This window comes from Myotis yumanensis, unplaced genomic scaffold, assembly GCF_028538775.1.
Source record: "Myotis yumanensis isolate MYYU_CA2020_CCGP unplaced genomic scaffold, mMyoYum1.0.hap1 SCAF_17, whole genome shotgun sequence".
Lineage (NCBI taxonomy): Eukaryota > Metazoa > Chordata > Mammalia > Chiroptera > Vespertilionidae > Myotis > Myotis yumanensis.
The window spans coordinates 19,135,078-19,153,526 of record NW_027223768.1 but is presented as its reverse complement, the minus strand read 5'-3'; the positions used below and the strand labels follow the sequence as shown (position 1 = coordinate 19,153,526).

General features: G+C 36.7%; 1 protein-coding gene across 3 annotated transcripts in view; it reads right to left on the bottom strand.

Annotated features, from left to right (window-relative positions):
• The window catches only part of RABGAP1L (RAB GTPase activating protein 1 like), a 425,164-nt gene that overhangs the window by 158,254 nt on the left and 248,461 nt on the right, over positions 1–18,449 (bottom strand). For all 3 annotated transcript variants that reach the window (XM_070397213.1, XM_070397212.1, XM_070397214.1), the window contains one exon: positions 6,513–6,587. In XM_070397213.1, the coding sequence (XP_070253314.1) occupies positions 6,513–6,587 (75 nt within the window). The remainder of the gene's footprint in view (positions 1–6,512; positions 6,588–18,449) is intronic.

Below are 18,449 nucleotides of genomic sequence, written 5' to 3'. Positions count from 1 at the left end.
AAGTATTAAATATTTGTTTAGGATAACTTTAGTAAAACTGAATACATCTGCCTTTATCAATGAAGGCATGTAGACTAGTAGGGCAATCGGTGTCACCTGCAAAGATAAGAGCCAGCAAAAATGTAGTGGGAAAGGACAGGTGTGAAAGTGGAAGCAAGAGGCAGCCAAAGGTAACTATATCAGTTCTTGATCTCTTTTAATATGACAAATGCTAAATATAAAAATCTTTTGTATTATCTGTAATTAGTATTGGCTATTAAGCTTGCCCCTCAATTAGCATAAAGAAAATCAGTCAGGATCTGAGAATCAACACCTACCTGTACTGTCAACCTCACCTTACTACAAGAGTGGGTTCCCCACTACATAGTATTGTGGCACCTGCCGACCTTTTTTTAAAGCATTAAAATAACTATTTAATTTATGAAAATAATGTTTCATTGAATTAGACATGCCAGTTTAATCATTGATATGTAATTGGTCTGAAGTACAATAAAAATAAGTCATTGAACAATATCTTTTTAAATTAAATATCAGATGTTATTACATGATGGGTCTCTAATACTGCATATCCATCTTGGCTGTGTACAGGAGCTTTGTCACGGAATCAGTGTTGTTTTATTGAGGAAAGGAGGTGATAAGCATTTAAATCCTTTAACTTAAGATACCACAATGTTGCCGAAACCGGTTTAGCTCAATGGATAGAGCGTCGGCCTGTGGACTGAAAGGTCCCAGGTTCAATTCCGGTCAAGGGCATGTACCTGGGTTGCGGGCACATCCCCAGTAGGAGATGTGCAGGAGGCAGCTGATCGATGTTTCTCTCTCATCGATGTTTCTAACTCTCTATCTCTCTCCCTTCCTCTCTGTAAAAAATCAAGAAAATATATTTAAAAAAAAAAAAAAAGATACCACAATGTCATCCATGACTCTATGAAATACAAAGTTAAATACCTGCCTCACATGTACAATATGAGAATCAAGTATGATGTAATCACTGTTTGGTAACAAATATTGACAATGATCTGCCATCTGTACTAACAAAGATAATCACTAAATGGAGACAATCTCCAAGTTTCGCTGCTTCTTTCTGCTGTGAACCACAAAACAAAGCAGCCCTATGTACTTCAAAAGTCTTTAAGACTCAGCTGAAGTCACACACATCAAGACATTTTTTAAAGCAAAATTATCTGTTGATAATATAAAATAATACTCTTATTTAGGATAAAACTAAATTTTCTGATCTGAATGGTTGTTTCATATCTTTTTGCAAGAAATCTAACTTTGTCCTTGAAGGCGCTGAACAGTCTACCAATTTTCTGGGTTTCTTCAACAAAGGTGGATGCTAGTGACTGTTTTGAAAATCATAAACTCATGAGTCTTTATTTTCTGTTCACCCATTGAACAGCAAATAGAATGAAAACTTCCAGCTGATTGTTTTCCTCTTAAAGCAAATATATGCTAAAATACATCTAAATTAAATGTGTATTTATAAGATATAAAACATACTGTACAACATATTAGTCTGTTAATGTGTGGTCAATTGAAGCTAATGGGACCAGGGTCCAAAGAAAATTGACTGGGCAAATAATGATTAATTTTACAAAGAACAGTAGTAGCTACTGTTATTAGAGGCATTCATTCATGATCCCATTTGATCCTTACCAAATTCTGTAACGTAAGCATTATTTTTACATTTTAAACACTGGATGAGTGAAGTTCAATGAAGTTAAGTGATTTGCCAATAACTGCACATCTATTAAGCAAAGCCTGGATTTCATCCCACAGCTGCACTCTTTTTGTGTCAGATACAAAATAGGGACTCTTCATGCTCGTGATATAAAGTATCCGATATTCATAAGAACACTAGAAATATAATAATATTGTTTTCATTTTACAAATGAAAACAACAACAATGAACCTCAGAGTTTAGGAAACTTTCCCAAGGTCATATAAATTGGAAGGTATTAAACCATAGTTCAAATTTATAGTTGTGCTTTTACTATCCTTTGAATGAGTTCAGCTTTGAAAAGGTAGAGAAACTTAAGTTATCTAAAATGGGAGGATCAACAGAGGACTTTTTTAAACATGTCTTGAATATATTTACAGGACACAGGAAGAGGCTATTGAGGAATGGCCCCAAAGGTACTGATGCAAGAATGAACTTAGAACAGGAAAAGCTCTTGGATTTTAAGAAAAAGTTATTTGGGAGCATAAAAGGGCTTATTAAAACTCCTGTAGTAAGAACATCACTATAAGATGATGTGTTCTGTCTGTCTAGCATCCTGTCTCCCTATCATCTGGTATTAAAACTCCTTTCCTCTAGGAGAGCTGCTCCACTGCTCAGGAGGAGCTGATCCAGCTCACTGTCAGCAATTGAGGGAGACTCAAGGTCTGGACAGGGCTAATCAGAACATCCTATCTTCCTGGCCTTAGCAACAGGTTCAGGGACGGCAGGTTCCCAAGGCCAATCAGAATCCTCCAGGAATTCTTTTCTCTTTTTTCTGTTTTCTTTTCTTTTCTTTTCTTTTCTTTTCTTTTTTCTTCTCTTCTCTTCTCTTCTCTTCTCTTTTTTTCTTTTCTTTTCTTTCTTTCTTCCTTTTTTTCTTTCTTTTCTTTCCTCCTCCCCCTCCCTCTCCCTCCGCCCCCCCCCCCCTCCTCTTCTTCAATGCAGGAGTTATAGCAAAAAAACTGGTCCCTTTTAAACGAAGTTATAAAACTGAAAGGATATGAGCCAGGCCAGTCTGCAGACATGTTGCACATTTGTGACCAATTCATATAATTAAGGCAAGAAAATTTAAAGAAAACAGAGATACAGAGACACAGATTCCTGACTAAGCAATTCTGGAATCCAGCCATGTCAAAATCACCCCTGCCCTGGACTTCCCAGTTAGGTGAGCCAATAAACTTCCTTCTTAAATTAAGCTGCTTTGAGCTAAGTCTACGTCAAGTAGCAGACAGAGTCCTCAATAGCGTAATGGCACAAACACTCTTACTTACAGAAACACTTGGAAGCCTCTACCTTGTCACCTTAGCTATTAGTTAAATCTTATCCTAAACCTGTCTTTTTGAGGGATGCATTAAAGGTTTCATAATTTTTAAAACTTTTTTTAAAATAAAACACACAGATATGTTAGTAAAAATATATTGGGTTAAAAATTATCTAAAATATGTTATATGATTTTTATAATAAATGAAGTATATAAAAGGAAATTATCATATTTCCATTAAGCAAAGATTAACACCATAATGATCATATTGCTAATTATTGCATATTTAACTTCAAAGGCTGGTGAACATATAATGGTTATAAGCTATCCATGCTATAACATTCTTCTCCAACCCTAAATGATCAGTTTCCTGTAATCTCATCAATAGATATAACAGCATCTACTATAATAAACACTTCTTTCATTGTTTAAACTATAACAAGTTACAAAGCTATTATCAAAGCCTTTAGAAATTTCCAAGCAGGAAGGTAATTATTTCCTAAAACTACTTAGACATGGAAAAACACAAAAATTCTAAACTTTTATTTTTTTAACATACTTTCACTTTTGGTCTTTCTTTCCTCTTAGGCAGTGCATGTGAAATATAAATGACCGTGGGGGAGGAAAAGACAGCATCCCCAAAGAAGCAGGTTCTGACAATGATTAATGTGGAGCTGCCAAAGAATGTCTGGCAGCAAAAAGAAGCAATAGCTTATGTAACTGATAAAAAATTAGTAGGACCCTAATAACATATCTCCTTGGAACCTGAGATAGTGTATTTGATGAATTGTTTAAGCTAGACTGTATTCTTCTACCTATTTAAACCATGGAGGCAAAAATACAGAAGAAAAAAATTAGTTAACTTTTCTTATTCAAATTGGTTAATGGGTTGGTCAATTAATGGAATATACTGATTAACAGAAGTATTACACATATTGTTCAATTAAAAATTACAGTATATTTTTCATTAACACTATGCGGAATATCAGTTCATCTTTCCTCAAAGATGCTGAAGGCATTTCTGTATTTCAAGTTATTTATAAGCCATGGCAACAACTGCATAATTCTACTAATGAACAAAGTGTAAGAGCCTGGATTGAATTTCTATCCATCTTGTGACATACTTTAAAAGCAATTTTGTTGAATAAGTTTACAATGGCTGACTTACCATATAACACTTATAATAGGAGAGGACATAATATAGAAAAAAAATTCTGGGTATTTGATTTTTCTGACTATTTGATTCGCTCTTCTCTCTTTTTTTTTTTCAGGGGGAGGTGTTTCCAAACAAATATAAACTTACAGATATCTAAACCTGTTAAATCTCGGAACAGATTTCTCAGCAAGATATTCTTCTCATTGAATTTCAATCAATATATTACAATGTGTTTCACTGGGCTACAGTTAAATGCTAAAATGCTAGACGGTGATAAACTCAGTGACTACTTTGTGGAATACAAAGCATCCCCATCCACAGCTTGAACATCAGCTTTCATCAGAGCCACTACAAAGGCTCCTTGTAGAAGAACAATGGCTCTGAACCCTGGTAAATATATCATGTCATTGCTTACAGTCTCCAGCCCCTTGTGGTAGGGACCTGACAATTCGAGATACTAGGTGGGTTTAGTAGTAGAGAATTTGTGCCATAAAGTACTTGATTATCACAGGGAATGCCAAGCAGGTCGGCTATGGAGATATCAAAGAAAGAGGGAAGATAAGGACAAGATAAAGAAGACCAACAACAGGTGATAATGCAACAGACAAAGAAAACAAACTCAAAGTTAAAGAAGGTGAATAATCACAATAGAACCATTTATGTCATTATTATCATTCAAATCAAGTTATCAAAACTAGGACCATACTCAACTATAATTGCTCTTCATTTCCAAAATGCAAACCTATAAGGAATGCTTTCGTTTTGAACTTCCTGGACTTCTCTGATGCATCTGACATTATACATTGCTTCCTCTCAGTTGAAAATCCAGAAATCCTTCAAGGATTCTTCGTCCCTATCAGCCCTTTAAATATCTGGCATCTCTGAGCTCTATCCTGTTCTTCTTACTCTATTTATTTTTCTTTGATGATGATCCACCTTCATAATCTCACTTTTGTTTTTTCACCAGCATCAGTCTCCAGTATCCAATTGGTTGCTGGATAGCTTCACGCAGCTATGTCTCAAATATCCCAAACTCAAGGAATTCAAAACAGAATTCATCATCCCCTCCTAACCCTTTTTCTTCATTCAATCTCAATGGATGCATTTGTTTCTCAGCTCAAAATAACATAATTCATCCAGTCACTAAAACTAGAAAACTAGACATGCTACCTTAGATCCTTCTTTGTCAATGCATCCATAAAACCTACCAATTTTGCCTCCTGCATGTTTCTTAATTCTGTTTCTCTTTCTCTGGGTCCCAATATCTCTATTTAGATTGATATTTCCTTTTCTCTCTACTGCTGCTCGTTCCCTTCAGTTCTGCCCAATACAAGGGAGTAATAAAGAATGTATCTGAAATGAACGTCTGACTGCCATTCCCTCACTTGACACTGATCAATGGTTCCTCCTTCGCTTTATTCTAAAGCCCACATTTGTTGACATGATTACAAAGTCTTCGTAATTTGGTGCCTGCCCATATGACCGTTTTGGCCTCATACCTTTCCCTGCATTCAATTCCTATAGTAACTGTATAGGAACTGTAATTTCGTATTGTTCCCTTTATATACTGTGCCCTTCTGTGTTTTCATACATTCGTTCATGTTGTTCCTTTTGTCTAACAATCTCTACTCCCTCCCTTTCTCGTCTTGCCTCCCCCAACCCCAATTATTTATGTCTTGGCAAAGCTACTGCCTCCTCCAGAAAGTCTTTCTGAAAGTTCTGGGTTGGATAGTTCTTGTATTATTCTCTTACTTTGTGTGTCGCTTTCACTAAGCACACTATAAGTTCTTTAATAAACATAAGGAAAATCAATAAAGACATAAGAATAAAAATAATAAGCATGTGCCTGCATTCTCTGTGCCCACCCTGGACCATGAGGCCTTTGAGAGCACAAATCATAAATCACTCATATTTTTAATCCCACCCACTAGCCCAGGACTGACAACAGATGCTCAAGGAATATTCTGTTAAATAACAGTGACTGAGAAGAAAGAGAGTATACAACAATATATCACGGAAAAGACAAAAGGCCTCCTTGTCACATTCCTTCATAATGGCCCTGAACCTGCTCATTTTGGGGCAGCTACATTGACTTCTTTAATCTTAGAGGGTTCTAGTTAAAAATAACTCCAAATAACCACTTTATTCCCTTCTAGCCAACAAAATTAATTCTAATGAGGAACTGTCCTGTTCTTGACTTCAAAAAAAGACTTCAGATCTCTTACTTTATCACCAAAGGTATGTTTCTAAAAAGATATGCCATGTGTAATCTCCATCAGGTAAATGGAAAATAAGGAGGGAGGACACAACCAAGTAGAAAATAAACTAAACTTGGCAGCACCATACCATTTATCACATGGAAAATTACTTACATGCAGAAGCAATACAGCAGCAAGAAAAGACTGTCCTTGGCAGTACCCAATGTCTTCGTCGTAGACAGAGTAGGCCTGAAGGAAAGAGAGAGAAGTCTCATAAACATTCACAGACTTTCACTTAGGGGTTAGCTCACATCAGGCTGCTGCTTGTTCTTGTCCATGCACTGTCACCACAGTTTCTCTGGTCCTTCACCGTGAATGTGTGGGTCATGAGTACAGAGGCATCCCCAAAGAGGCAGCACCTTTCCTAAAGCAATTTTAGATGTCCCATTATCCCCAGGTTCATCTTCAGCATTTGGAATAAAGAGATGCTCAGAGCATCTAAATTAACTTTAAAAGATCCATGTGGTTTGTCATCAGGCAAATGAGATCACGGGAAGCAGGAGCTAAGGACGGGAGAAGGTGGGAAGTTCCTGAGTTGATGTGGATTCTAGTGTACTCTATGGGGGAAATCTTAATGTTGCTGAATCTGTAGTGAGGATCCTCTAATCTAATAGACAAGATAATCACTTTCTATAGCCTTCTCAAACATTTTCTAAGCTACTCTCCCACTTTCCAGAAGGCTAAAGGGTAAAAATGACTCCTCCCATTTATCCCACTGGGGCAAAGCAGAAACATTTAGCTGGCATGTTTTACAGAATAGCTAAGAGAGTCTCACAGATGTTCTGGATTCACAATCTTTAACATCATTCTAACCAGGATGGCAGGTACAGAGCCAAAGAGGCCCATTCATAGCAAATCCAGTGCTCCTGGGGAAACAGCTGTCATACCATTTAATTCAGGGTTCATATTTATCTTCAGAGGAAAGGAAACAAGGTTGTATGCATAATATATACCACTTAGCACTTCAAACTGCTGGAGCATAACTTTTAAAGAAAATACTCATTAGAAGTTTTTAAGAAATTGACTCAGTTACTGTAGGCATGGTGTGCTGATCAAAGAGTAAAGAAATTAGTAAGCTTTTTCTGTAAAAGTCCAAAGAGTAAGTATGTTCACTTTTGAGGAACACATACATCTGTGGCATGTTTTGTGTTTTTTAAATATATTTTTATTGATTTCAGAGAGGAAAGAAGAGGGGGAGAGAGATAGAAACATCAATATGAGAGAGAATCATTGACTGGCTGCCTCCTGCATGCCCCCTACTGGGGATCGAGCCCACAACCCACGCATGTGCCCTGACTGGGAATAGAACCAGTAACGTCCTGGTTCATAGGTTGATGCTCAACCATTGAGTCACGCTGGCTGGACTGTTTTTGTTTTTTAAACAACCCCTTAAAATATAAAAAACATTCATAGCTCAAAGGAGGTACAAAAGCAAGTAGCACGGGCCACAGTTTACTGACCCAGTCAGGTGTTCCTACATTTATTTCTAAAAGACAAACATCCCAGTTGTGCTGTTTGAGTCCTGGGCATGTATCCCACCCATGTGCTGGGCTTCATCTTAGTGAGAGGATTTCCACTTAATGTCCAGGGCAATGATTATCAAAGATAATCAGGAAGCGTTGCCATGGGGAGGCTAAGTGTGCTATCTCCCAAATGCCAAAGAAGTCGAGTACAGGGTCTAGAGCAGTGGTTCTCAACCTTCCTAATGCCGCGACCCCTTAATACAGTTCCTCATGTTGTGGTGACCCCCAACCATAAAATTATTTTCATTGCTACTTCATAACTGTAATTTTGCTACTGTTATGAATCATAAATATCTGATATGCAGGATGTATTTTCATTGTTACAAATTGAACATCATTAAAGCATAGTGATTAATCACAAATCAATATGTAATTATATATGTGTTTTCCGATGGTCTTAGGCAACCCCTGTGAAAGGGTCGTTCGACCCCCAAAGGGGTCACGACCCACAGGCTGGCGACCCACAGGTTGAGAACCACTGGTCTAGAGCTCTTTTTTTACTTAAAAAGTTTTTACTGAAATATATAGCTTGTGTTCAATGAAATGCACACATTTTAATTGCACAATTCTTTGAGTTAGGTCATTTAGGTAACCCATCATTACAGAATATTTCCATCATTTCAGAATGTCCCTCAACACCTCTTTGCAGTCAAACACAGGCAAGTAATGATCTGATTTGATCACAATATATCAATATTATTAGCTTGGCATTTTAAAAAGAATTTCATATAAATGGAATTATATAACATATACTCTTTTGTGCCTGGCTTCTTTTACCCAGCATAATGTTCCTAAAATTCTGTCATATTACTGCATGTATCAGTAGCCCATTCCTTTTTATTGCTGAGTAGTATTCCACTGCATGAATATACCACAATTTGTTTATCAACTCTCCCATTGATTGAACATTTGTTGTTGTTTTTTCCCGTTTTTTACTAGTATGAATAAAGTTGTTATGTATACACAAGGTTTTTTGGTGGATATAGGTTTTCATTTTCACCAGGTAAATACCTAGAGTGGAGGTTCAGGGTTCAAATAATAAGTGAATGCTCAACTTGATAAGAAATGCCAAACTGTTTTCCAAAGTAATGGTACAATGATTACAGCAATACAGCTAAGTAGGAGTACTCAGTGCTTCACATCCTTGTCCATACTTGATATTGCCATTCTCCTTCCTTTTATTAATTCCTGTGGTTCTGACTTGCATTTTCTTGATGGTTAATGATGTGGAGCATATCAAGTGCTTTTAGGCAATTAATACATATTCATTTGTGACTGTCTTTTATTATTGATTCCTAAGATTTCGTTCAGTTTACAAACCCATTGTTAGACTGCATTGCCAGTATTTTCTCCCAGTCTGTGCCCTGCCTTTTCCTTTTCTTAATGGCGTCTTTTGAAGTACTACTGTTCTCTTTTAACCTTCTTCTGCTAATGATGATATTATCACACACTCTCCTAATGAGAGAAAAATTAGACCATGAAATCACTATCTAATGAATCTGAAAAGAGCTTTTCTTCATTATCATCAGTTGCCAGAGCTCTGGCGAATTTTAAAAATTAAAAGATAAATTAACATTCTTTTACTTTTTAAATGTTCTTTGCTTTATACAGTTATATTTCTGATTGTTTCATTTGTACTTTTACCCAGAGCTCGTGTGTGTGTGTGTGTGCGCGCGTGTGTGTGGTATATTTGGGTGTGTGTGTGTGTGTGTGTGTGTGGTGTATTTGGGTGTGTGTGTGTGTGTGTGTGTGTGTGTGGTGTATTTGGGTGTGTGTGTGTGTGTGTGTGTGTGCGTGTGTATGGTGTATTTGGGTGTGTGTTAGGAGCTGGAAGAAGGATTGCAGACAGAGAACAGAGAAGGAGAACAAAGCTGAAGAAGAGGGAGAAGGTTCTACTATCCCTATTTGCAGCATTTCTGGTGGTGCTCCATCACTGCCTTTTTCATGAACACAGAATCCTGGGATTTGCTGATGACAGAGCATGTTGCATGAGTGATAAATAGATATTCAATGCTTCCCCTTCCCCATGAAAGATGTCTAAGTGGAGGATTCCTTAGATCTCCGGATCTCCAAAAGTCAATCATTTTTCATCAACGCTGATGTCACTTTGACAAATGTTGGATCCAACATTACATAAATATATTTAACATTTATTGAGAAGTGTGCTATTTATATGCTTCTTTGTGTTACAAGAGAAGTTCAATAAAAAAATCAAGGTTGCCCTGTCCAGTGTTTCACAATGGTTAGAGCATAACCCCTACACTAAAGGGTTGTCAGTTCAATTTCCAGTCAGGGCACATACCTAGGTTGCAGGTTCGATCTCCAGCCCCAGTTGGGTACATGTGGGAGGCAACCAATTGATGTGTCTCTCTCACGTTGATGTTTCTCTCTCTCTCCCCTCTCCCTCCCTCCCTTACACTCTATCTGAAAATCAATGTAAAAACTATTCTCGGATGAGGATTAACAAAACAACAACAAAAAGAATGAAATCAAGGTTCACCACTCATGAGAGATGGTATGAATTCAGCGAGTCCACAGACTATTCTCTCACCAGAGAGCTGAGGATAACAGTGTAAATCAGTCTGCATTTATCTTACTTTCCACTTGTTTTATAGTTTTGGGTTAGGTTAGTAGGAAAAATGACTTTTTCAGAGGCCACCTACTAAATTGATTTTATGATTCACAGTTTGAAACATAGTGTTCTAGCAAGTTCTTTTGCTTGGAGTTCTTCCAAGCACTGCTAGTCTAAGCCTTCTCCGACTGAACTAAAGTGAACCCTTTCCATCTACTCAAAACATGCCTCTCTTTGCACCAAACCTCTCCCCACTCCTTGTTAATTACAAAGAGAAACAAGTAACTTTATAGTGCAGAAGGCTGATAAATAACATCTTATTTATGTGATCAAAGTGAGCAGTCAGCAATAATGCAACAGTGTGCTCCCTGCGAGGAACAGGTCATCTCTTCTGTTAGTCCTGCCAAAGATATATAACCCAAATCCAACCGTGAGGAAACATCAGACAAACCCAAATGGGGGGGCCAGTCTAGAAACTGTAATCTTCCAAAGTGCCAAGGTCAAGAAAGTGAAGGGAGGAGTGAGATGCTGTTTCAGACAGAAGGAAATCAAGGAGACACAACTAAATGAAATGTGCGATTCTGAACTAGCTCCTTTTCTGTAAAGAACATTATTTGGACAATTGGTCTAAAGCTTAGGCAGAAGCAATATATCAATGCTACATTCATGATTTCTAGGTTCTATTACAGTTATGTGGGAGAATATTCTTGCTTGTTAGAAAACACCCTAAAGTACTTGGGGGTCAGTGTGGCACCATAATGGCAAATCACTCTCAAATAGTGGAAAACACCAAACTCCAGTACTTACAACATTCCTGTAAGTTTGAGATTGTTTTAAAAATATATATGCCCTAACCAGTTTGGCTCAGTGGATAGAGCGTCGGCCTGCGGACTCAAGGGTCCCAGGTTCGATTCCGGTCAAGGGCATGTACCTTGGTTGCGGGCACATCCCCAGTGGGAGGTGTGCAGGAGGCAGCTAATCGAAGTTTCTCTCTCATCGATGTTTCTGGCTCTCTGTCCCTCTCCCTTCCTCTCTGTGAAAAATCAATAAAATCTATCTTAAAAAAATATACAGACATGGAAATATACATATGTACATAGATTTGACAGAATCATTTTGTCTGTTGATTGTAATAATAAAATATTGAGGCTTTAAAACTGGTTATTAAGTTTGTCCTATATGCTGGTAAAAGCAGAGTATCTACATAAGCTGTGAAAATAGGTTCACTGACATGAAATAATCTAAATACTGGTGATGATAAACATAGAGGCTAGATGTACTCACTGATACTCACTCACAAAGCCATTTTCTTATCTAACAGAGCTGGCAAACTTCCTAGATGTAACTTTCCTTTTATATAACACTTCAAAAAAAAAAAAAGGCCCTTGGCAACAATTTAGAACTGAACTGATATACTTGTGTGGTTTTTTTTTAAAGAAGAAAATGTAAAATAAGTAGACTACCATAACCTTAAAAAAATTGCCTCTGTTAAAAGTGAACTACTGTGTGATAATGATAAATTACTCAGAATATTTCTTTTACATTCTTGGACTTTTGATTTAAAAAATATAATACATAAAGGCTATCCCCAACAAAGTCTCTAAAATTAAGCAACAGCCCTGATCTTAGGAAATTATCCTGAATAATCTGTGTGAATAAAATTACTTTACAGAAGAAAAAAGTGATAGAAATAAGGAGCTCTTGCAGAGTTTCTATACATTAAACGTTATCTAAAATATCAGTATGATGACCATGAAAATATGTCTCCCAGATCTCCACCAATGGGGACGTAATTAGCAGAGGGTCTCCACTGCTGTGCTCTGAAACCCATCCTGCATTTGCACCTGAGCCACACTTCCCATGGTTTGCTCCAGCCAATGACTGAGCACAGCAAGAACACACAGGTAGGCCAGCTTTTGGCAGATGTGGAACCTCACAGGCAACTGTGGCTGAGGACTCCCCACTGGCCTTGCCAAACTTTCCTTCGAAGGACCCTACAGTCTCAGACACTTCCATCCAACTTTCCTTCCTCTCTTCTTCCCTTGGGGTCAGATGAGCACTGGAGTCCATGCTCTCCTAGCTCTCCCCTGCCCTCCCCCGCCCACCCACCCATTTTCTCTTATAGGCATTTCCCCTGAACATATTTCTTACATCTTTAATCCTGTGTTGGTTACAAGTTTCTTAGAAAACCTAGACTAACACTGTCAGTTTCAAGAGTCAAGACCTCTGAGTTCATTATATTGACACTGTGTAACTAGTACTGCACTCTGCTCTCTGAGACAAAGAAAAAAGTCAGAGGTAGCCTCTTCCCTCAAAGACTGAAATGAAACTAATCAGGTGATGTTCAAAACATAAACCATGATAATGGTCTAAATTTCAGAAAGTATTTTTAATCTGTAAATCACTGTGGGTAGAAGTGGGTAGGACAAGCTTCACAAGGGAAGTGGGCAACCAAGATCTGGACAGATGGGGAGGAGGTGGAAAGCAATTCAGATTCACACCCTTCCCAGGTCTTTAAAAGATGCAGGAAGAGGTCTGGTTAAGGAGGAGGCTTTAGAGTTATAAAGATATTGCCAACTGCATAATAATTAGTAAACAGGAAACAGGTCCCCATAATCCCATAACTAATTCACTCAGAAATAACTGCGCGTTTATTGTTTAGGATATTGAAGGCATTTGAATCTAGAATAGAAATAGATCTCTATGTTGTAAAAATCCATAAATGCAGGAGGCGCCATAAGCAGCATTTTATTTGAAGGCTCCTTGTGCTATGTCTTTACAGGTTCATTTTGTTCTTCCTTTTTCTCTATTTTAAGAAGTAATCTAACTTCTTATCTTCCTCAAAGAGTAATGTTGTTTTTTCAAAAGTTGCTATAATCAAGCCCTTAGGGTAAACACTAATCCCTATACTCTGATTTTAAACATTTTGTATCATCCTTAGAATCCCACCATTTCCTTTCTATATTCTATAGTCATGTTGTGATGGCTTCAATTAGCCTTTCAGTTGAAAGACCACAGGCTCCACAGAAACTACAAAGCTATTTCAAGGAAAGCTTACAGGACCAAGCACACAAAGGAAATTTTAAATTCTCCTCAGACACTCTCAAAAGCATTATAGATTGGTCATTCTCTTTCCAGGACTCCAGCTTCACAAACCTGACCTTTTCACGGTTACAGTTTCAGAAGAAAAATCCATTATTTAAAATAACATCCTATCTTCTTAGTTGAGCTCTGACTCAGAAAGTCTATCCTATTAATATGTATATTAAAGAGGACCACAAAATTTAAATACAAAGCTAATCCGTCATGAAGGACTTTAGTGATACTAACAAATATAAAATGTTTTTGAGATATTGTAAGCAAGAGTTAAGCATGAACACACACACACACACACACACACACACGCCATGAAGCTTCTTTATATGTGTATGTATATATGTGTGAGTGTGCATTTGCTGTTTTGAATGGCTATAAATATTGTCCTTGGCAATGTAGCAGAATTAGACAATTCTTCTAAAATGGAAAATGTGAAATGGATGATTTAAAGGAAGGAATAGAACTAAGTAAAACTCTTACTCTGAGAGATTAAGATTTATCAGTATGCTAATCTGGTACCCTCGTTATCCCAATGTAAACAAAAGGATCATGAAAATTCCCCCACTCCTCTAGAAAAATCTGAAATTATTAACCAATTATTTGTGTACCAAAGAGTTTGAGGGGTACATTGTGAAAATTTGATCACTCCTATTTCTTCATGGGAGCTAAATAATGTCTCAAAGAAGTGGAAATTTTGAGAAAAGTGGCCTGCAAGAATACTGAGAATATAAATGAGCAGAGATTTCAATAGTTTCCTAACGTCAAGGACACGGCTGAAGGAGGACCCACCAAAGAAGAAGGTCTCTAGTAAATGCCTCAGGATTTTAGTCAAGATCCTGGAAAGGTCTCTATACAAGAAAAAGTCAAACCTGAATCAAAGAGTTCCCTCCCCCACCCCCCGCAAATACTCCATCTTCCTACCAGAGGAACAATGAATCACCTCTGGAATAAACTTCATCTAAACCTTTATAATTCTCATATAATCCAGAATTCTATTAAAAACAATCAAGCATGAAGAAAACATGAGAAAGTAAATAAAAATCAAAAGATAAGAAATAAGAATATATTCATAGGACATCAGGTATTGTACTTTAAATAAAATAATAAAAATAAGAACAGCCTGACCAGGGTGGCTCAGTGGCTGAGCGTTGACCTATGAATTTGGAGGTTACAGTTCTATTCCTGGTCAGGGCACATGCCTGGGTTGTGGACTCGATCCCTAGTGGAGGGCGTGCAGGAGGCAGCCAATCAATGATTCTCTCTAATCATTGATGTTTCTATCTCTCTCCCTCTCCCTTCCTCTCTGAAATCAATGAAAACATATTTTTTTAAAAAATAAGAGCAGATAGCAATGAAATAGAAAGCAAACATTTAATAAATAAAATCAACAAAGCCAAAGTTGACTCTTTGAAAAACTAATAAAATTAGCATAATATCAATTCAATGCAACACCAATCAAAATCTTCAAAGGTGCTTTGTTCCACCTCCAAAACTTCCAAGCTAATTTTAAAATATGAAACTACAAAGGACCAGATAGTAAGAACAATTTTGACGCAAAACAAAGTTGTAGGCCCAACAATACAAGATAACAAGACATTATAAAGCCACTATCATTATAATAGTGTGGTACTGGTGCAAAGATAGATAAATAGATCAATGGAATAAAATGGTTCAGCAAACAAACAAACACACACACACACACAAAAACAAACAAAAAACACACACACAACAAAAACCCCAGAATTTTTAAGAGATATATGCACTCCCATGTTTATTGCACTATTATTCACAATAGCCAAGATATAGAAACAACCTAAGTGCCCATCAATGGATGAATGGATAACAAAATGTGGTGTATATACATACTTATTCAGCCAGAAAGGAGGATAACCTGCCATTTGAGACAACACGGAAGGACCTTGAGAACATTATGCTAAGTGAAATAAGTCAGACAGAAAAATGACAAATACTATATGATATCACCCATATGTGGAATCTTAAAAAAAAAAAAAAGTCAAACTTGAAAACCAAGTGTGAAATGATGTTTACCAGGGAGTGGGGGTGGGGAGATTAAGATTGATATTCATGAAGGGTACAAATATGCAATGAGTAGATATTAGCCATAGAGAGCTTATGCACAATATAATGAATATAGATAATAATATATTATTACAATCATGAAAGTTGCTAATAAGACACAAAAAATTAATTATCCAACCACTAAAAAGATAAGATAATTATGTAATGTGATAGAGATGCTAAATATTGCTACAATGGCAATCATATTATAATACATAAGTGTATCAAATTAAGACACTGTATACTTTAAACATACAGTGAGTATAATTATGTCAAACATATGCAGCGAAAAAAGAAAAGAAATACAACTCCTGCCCCCACTCCCAAAAAAGAAAGAATGGCCCAGATACAAACCCACATATACATGGATCTGACTTATAAAAAGGATGCTATAGCAATACAGTAGGGGAAAGAATAGTTGTTTAAAAATAACTGTGGATCAATTAGAGATACATATGGGGCGGGGGGTAATGAACCTTGACTTCTACCTCATCCAAAAACCAAGTCTAGATAGATCATAATTCCAATGTAAAAAGCAAAAGAATAAAATGTCTAGATACATCAGAGAATATTTTCATAACTTTGGATTAGACAAATACTTCTTAAACAGGACACCAAAACACTAACCATAAAATAAGTGATTAATAAAGTGGGCCTCACTTTTTTAATAGCTTCTATTCATCAAAAGATACCATTAATAAAGTGAAAAAGAAAGCCATAGAGAAGAATTCTCATCAAAAGAAGTTATCTAAAAGTAAGTCACTAAATGTATTCCATTTCAGGTGTTCCTGAAACACACACCCAAACACAACAGCAGAAAGCCAGGTAAACATTCAAAGTTAAATCACACTCCCTTATAGCTTCAGTATTGAGAGATAGAATACCTGACATAGGAATTCACCTGCTATATTTTAGGAAAATTTTGAAAACAACATTAAGAATCATAGCAAATTGGAAGTAGAATAATCTTATCAGACCCCATACTCTAATGAGGAGCAAATCCGAAAAGTGGTTTTCCTCCAAATCTTAGATTTTCCTAGGGGAAGAATCGGGACCAGAACCAGATCTCCTGATGCTCAGTCCTTTAAACTGCACTAACCTGTCCCCCAACAGAAAACAGATTTTACATCATATGTAAATTAGAAAAGTGCTAAAGACACCTGGGATGGTATCACATTTTTCTTCCTTTGAAGGACACCATTTTAAAACATGTTATTGAAAGACAGGAAGGAGGAAGGGTGGAAGGGGAGCCCAAACCTTTACATTTTCAGAATCCTATGAATTCTACTATTTTACCTCCAGTTCAACTCCACACATAAATTTATGACAACATAAGAATCTTTGAACCATTTTGATTTCCTCCTACTGTGAAAATGATATTAAAAGGCAAAAGCTGAAATTGACAGGGCCATTAGAACATGACAGCAGGGTTTTAACTGTGTTCCCTCTAACCTGACAGTTCAGGCCATTTCTCATCTCACCAGAGCCACAGAAAACTTCAGCTACAAAGTCAGACTCTTGTATCCTTGAAACCAGCGTTGGTTTCAATACTTATTGTAATTGAAATTCTCTTAATTTCTGTCTCAATTTAAGAGCAGAGCATACTATAACTCTCGTACAGGCCTTACGGGTAAGGAGTTGTCAGAAATAAATGAGGTAGTAAGTGTGAAAGCACTCTGTAAATGTGAAATTATTATAAGGCACATGGAGGCACTGTATTAAAAAAGGGTTTATACGGGTGTTGCTGTTGTGAATAAGATGCACTATTCTTAGTGATACATCATTAGATGCTGATGCTGATCCTGTACAATCAGGAGTAAGACATGGATGTCTACTCTCACTGCTTCATTTTAAAACTATAGTAGAGGTTCTGGCCAGTGCGGTAAGACAGGAAAAAGAATAAGAAGAAAAAAAGAAATTGGTAAGAAGAAGCAAAACTGTCATTATTTAAAGATTATATAACAAAATGGCTAATTTTAGATCAATGTATTATGAATGTTTATTTGATTTTGTGCAAGGTATCCAAAATGTAAACTCAAAGGTATACTGCTGAGTGTGTGAAGTATAGTGTTGGATATTATTCTAGAAATTAAAATGATAGAACAGGTAGGTCACACTCTGTGGCCTGAAAGTCACACACAATAGCTTTTGGGGTCATAAAATGAAAGACTATGGTTCAAACTGAATGCAAAAAGCAAAGGAAATAGGATGTACAAACCTGAGAATACTCAATTCTAAATTTTTCATAAATATGCTGTGCAATTTGTGAGTTACCACCACCACCTGAGCTTCCCTTTATGAGCACTTGACTGCTAATTCATGGTAGGACTCCAGTGAATTTTGGTTTCTAAAACATTTTCTGATATGTTCATCTCTGCTCTCCTCCATTATCAAAGACTGTTGTAAACTTATGTTTAAGTAATTCATATTTTAGTACAATATTACAACCCTCAGCAATTTATATTTACTATATTGAATTTTGAAATGTTTTTAATATGGTTCCTTTGTTCTCTCCAATTTTTACAAAATTTAGTGCAATTTAGTCAGCAATTAAGGTATCTTTACGCTACATTTTTATAATATTCTTTACCCAGAAACAGCTTTTAAAACTGTCTAATTGCCATGGACAGACAATAATGCAGTGAAGGTCTGGGGAGGGGAACGGAGAGGGGAGGAGGGAGTTAATGGGGGGAAAAGGGAACATCTGTAATACTTTCAACAATAAACATAAATTTTTAAAACTAATTATGTTTCAAAATCTACATTGATAAAAATCGAGTA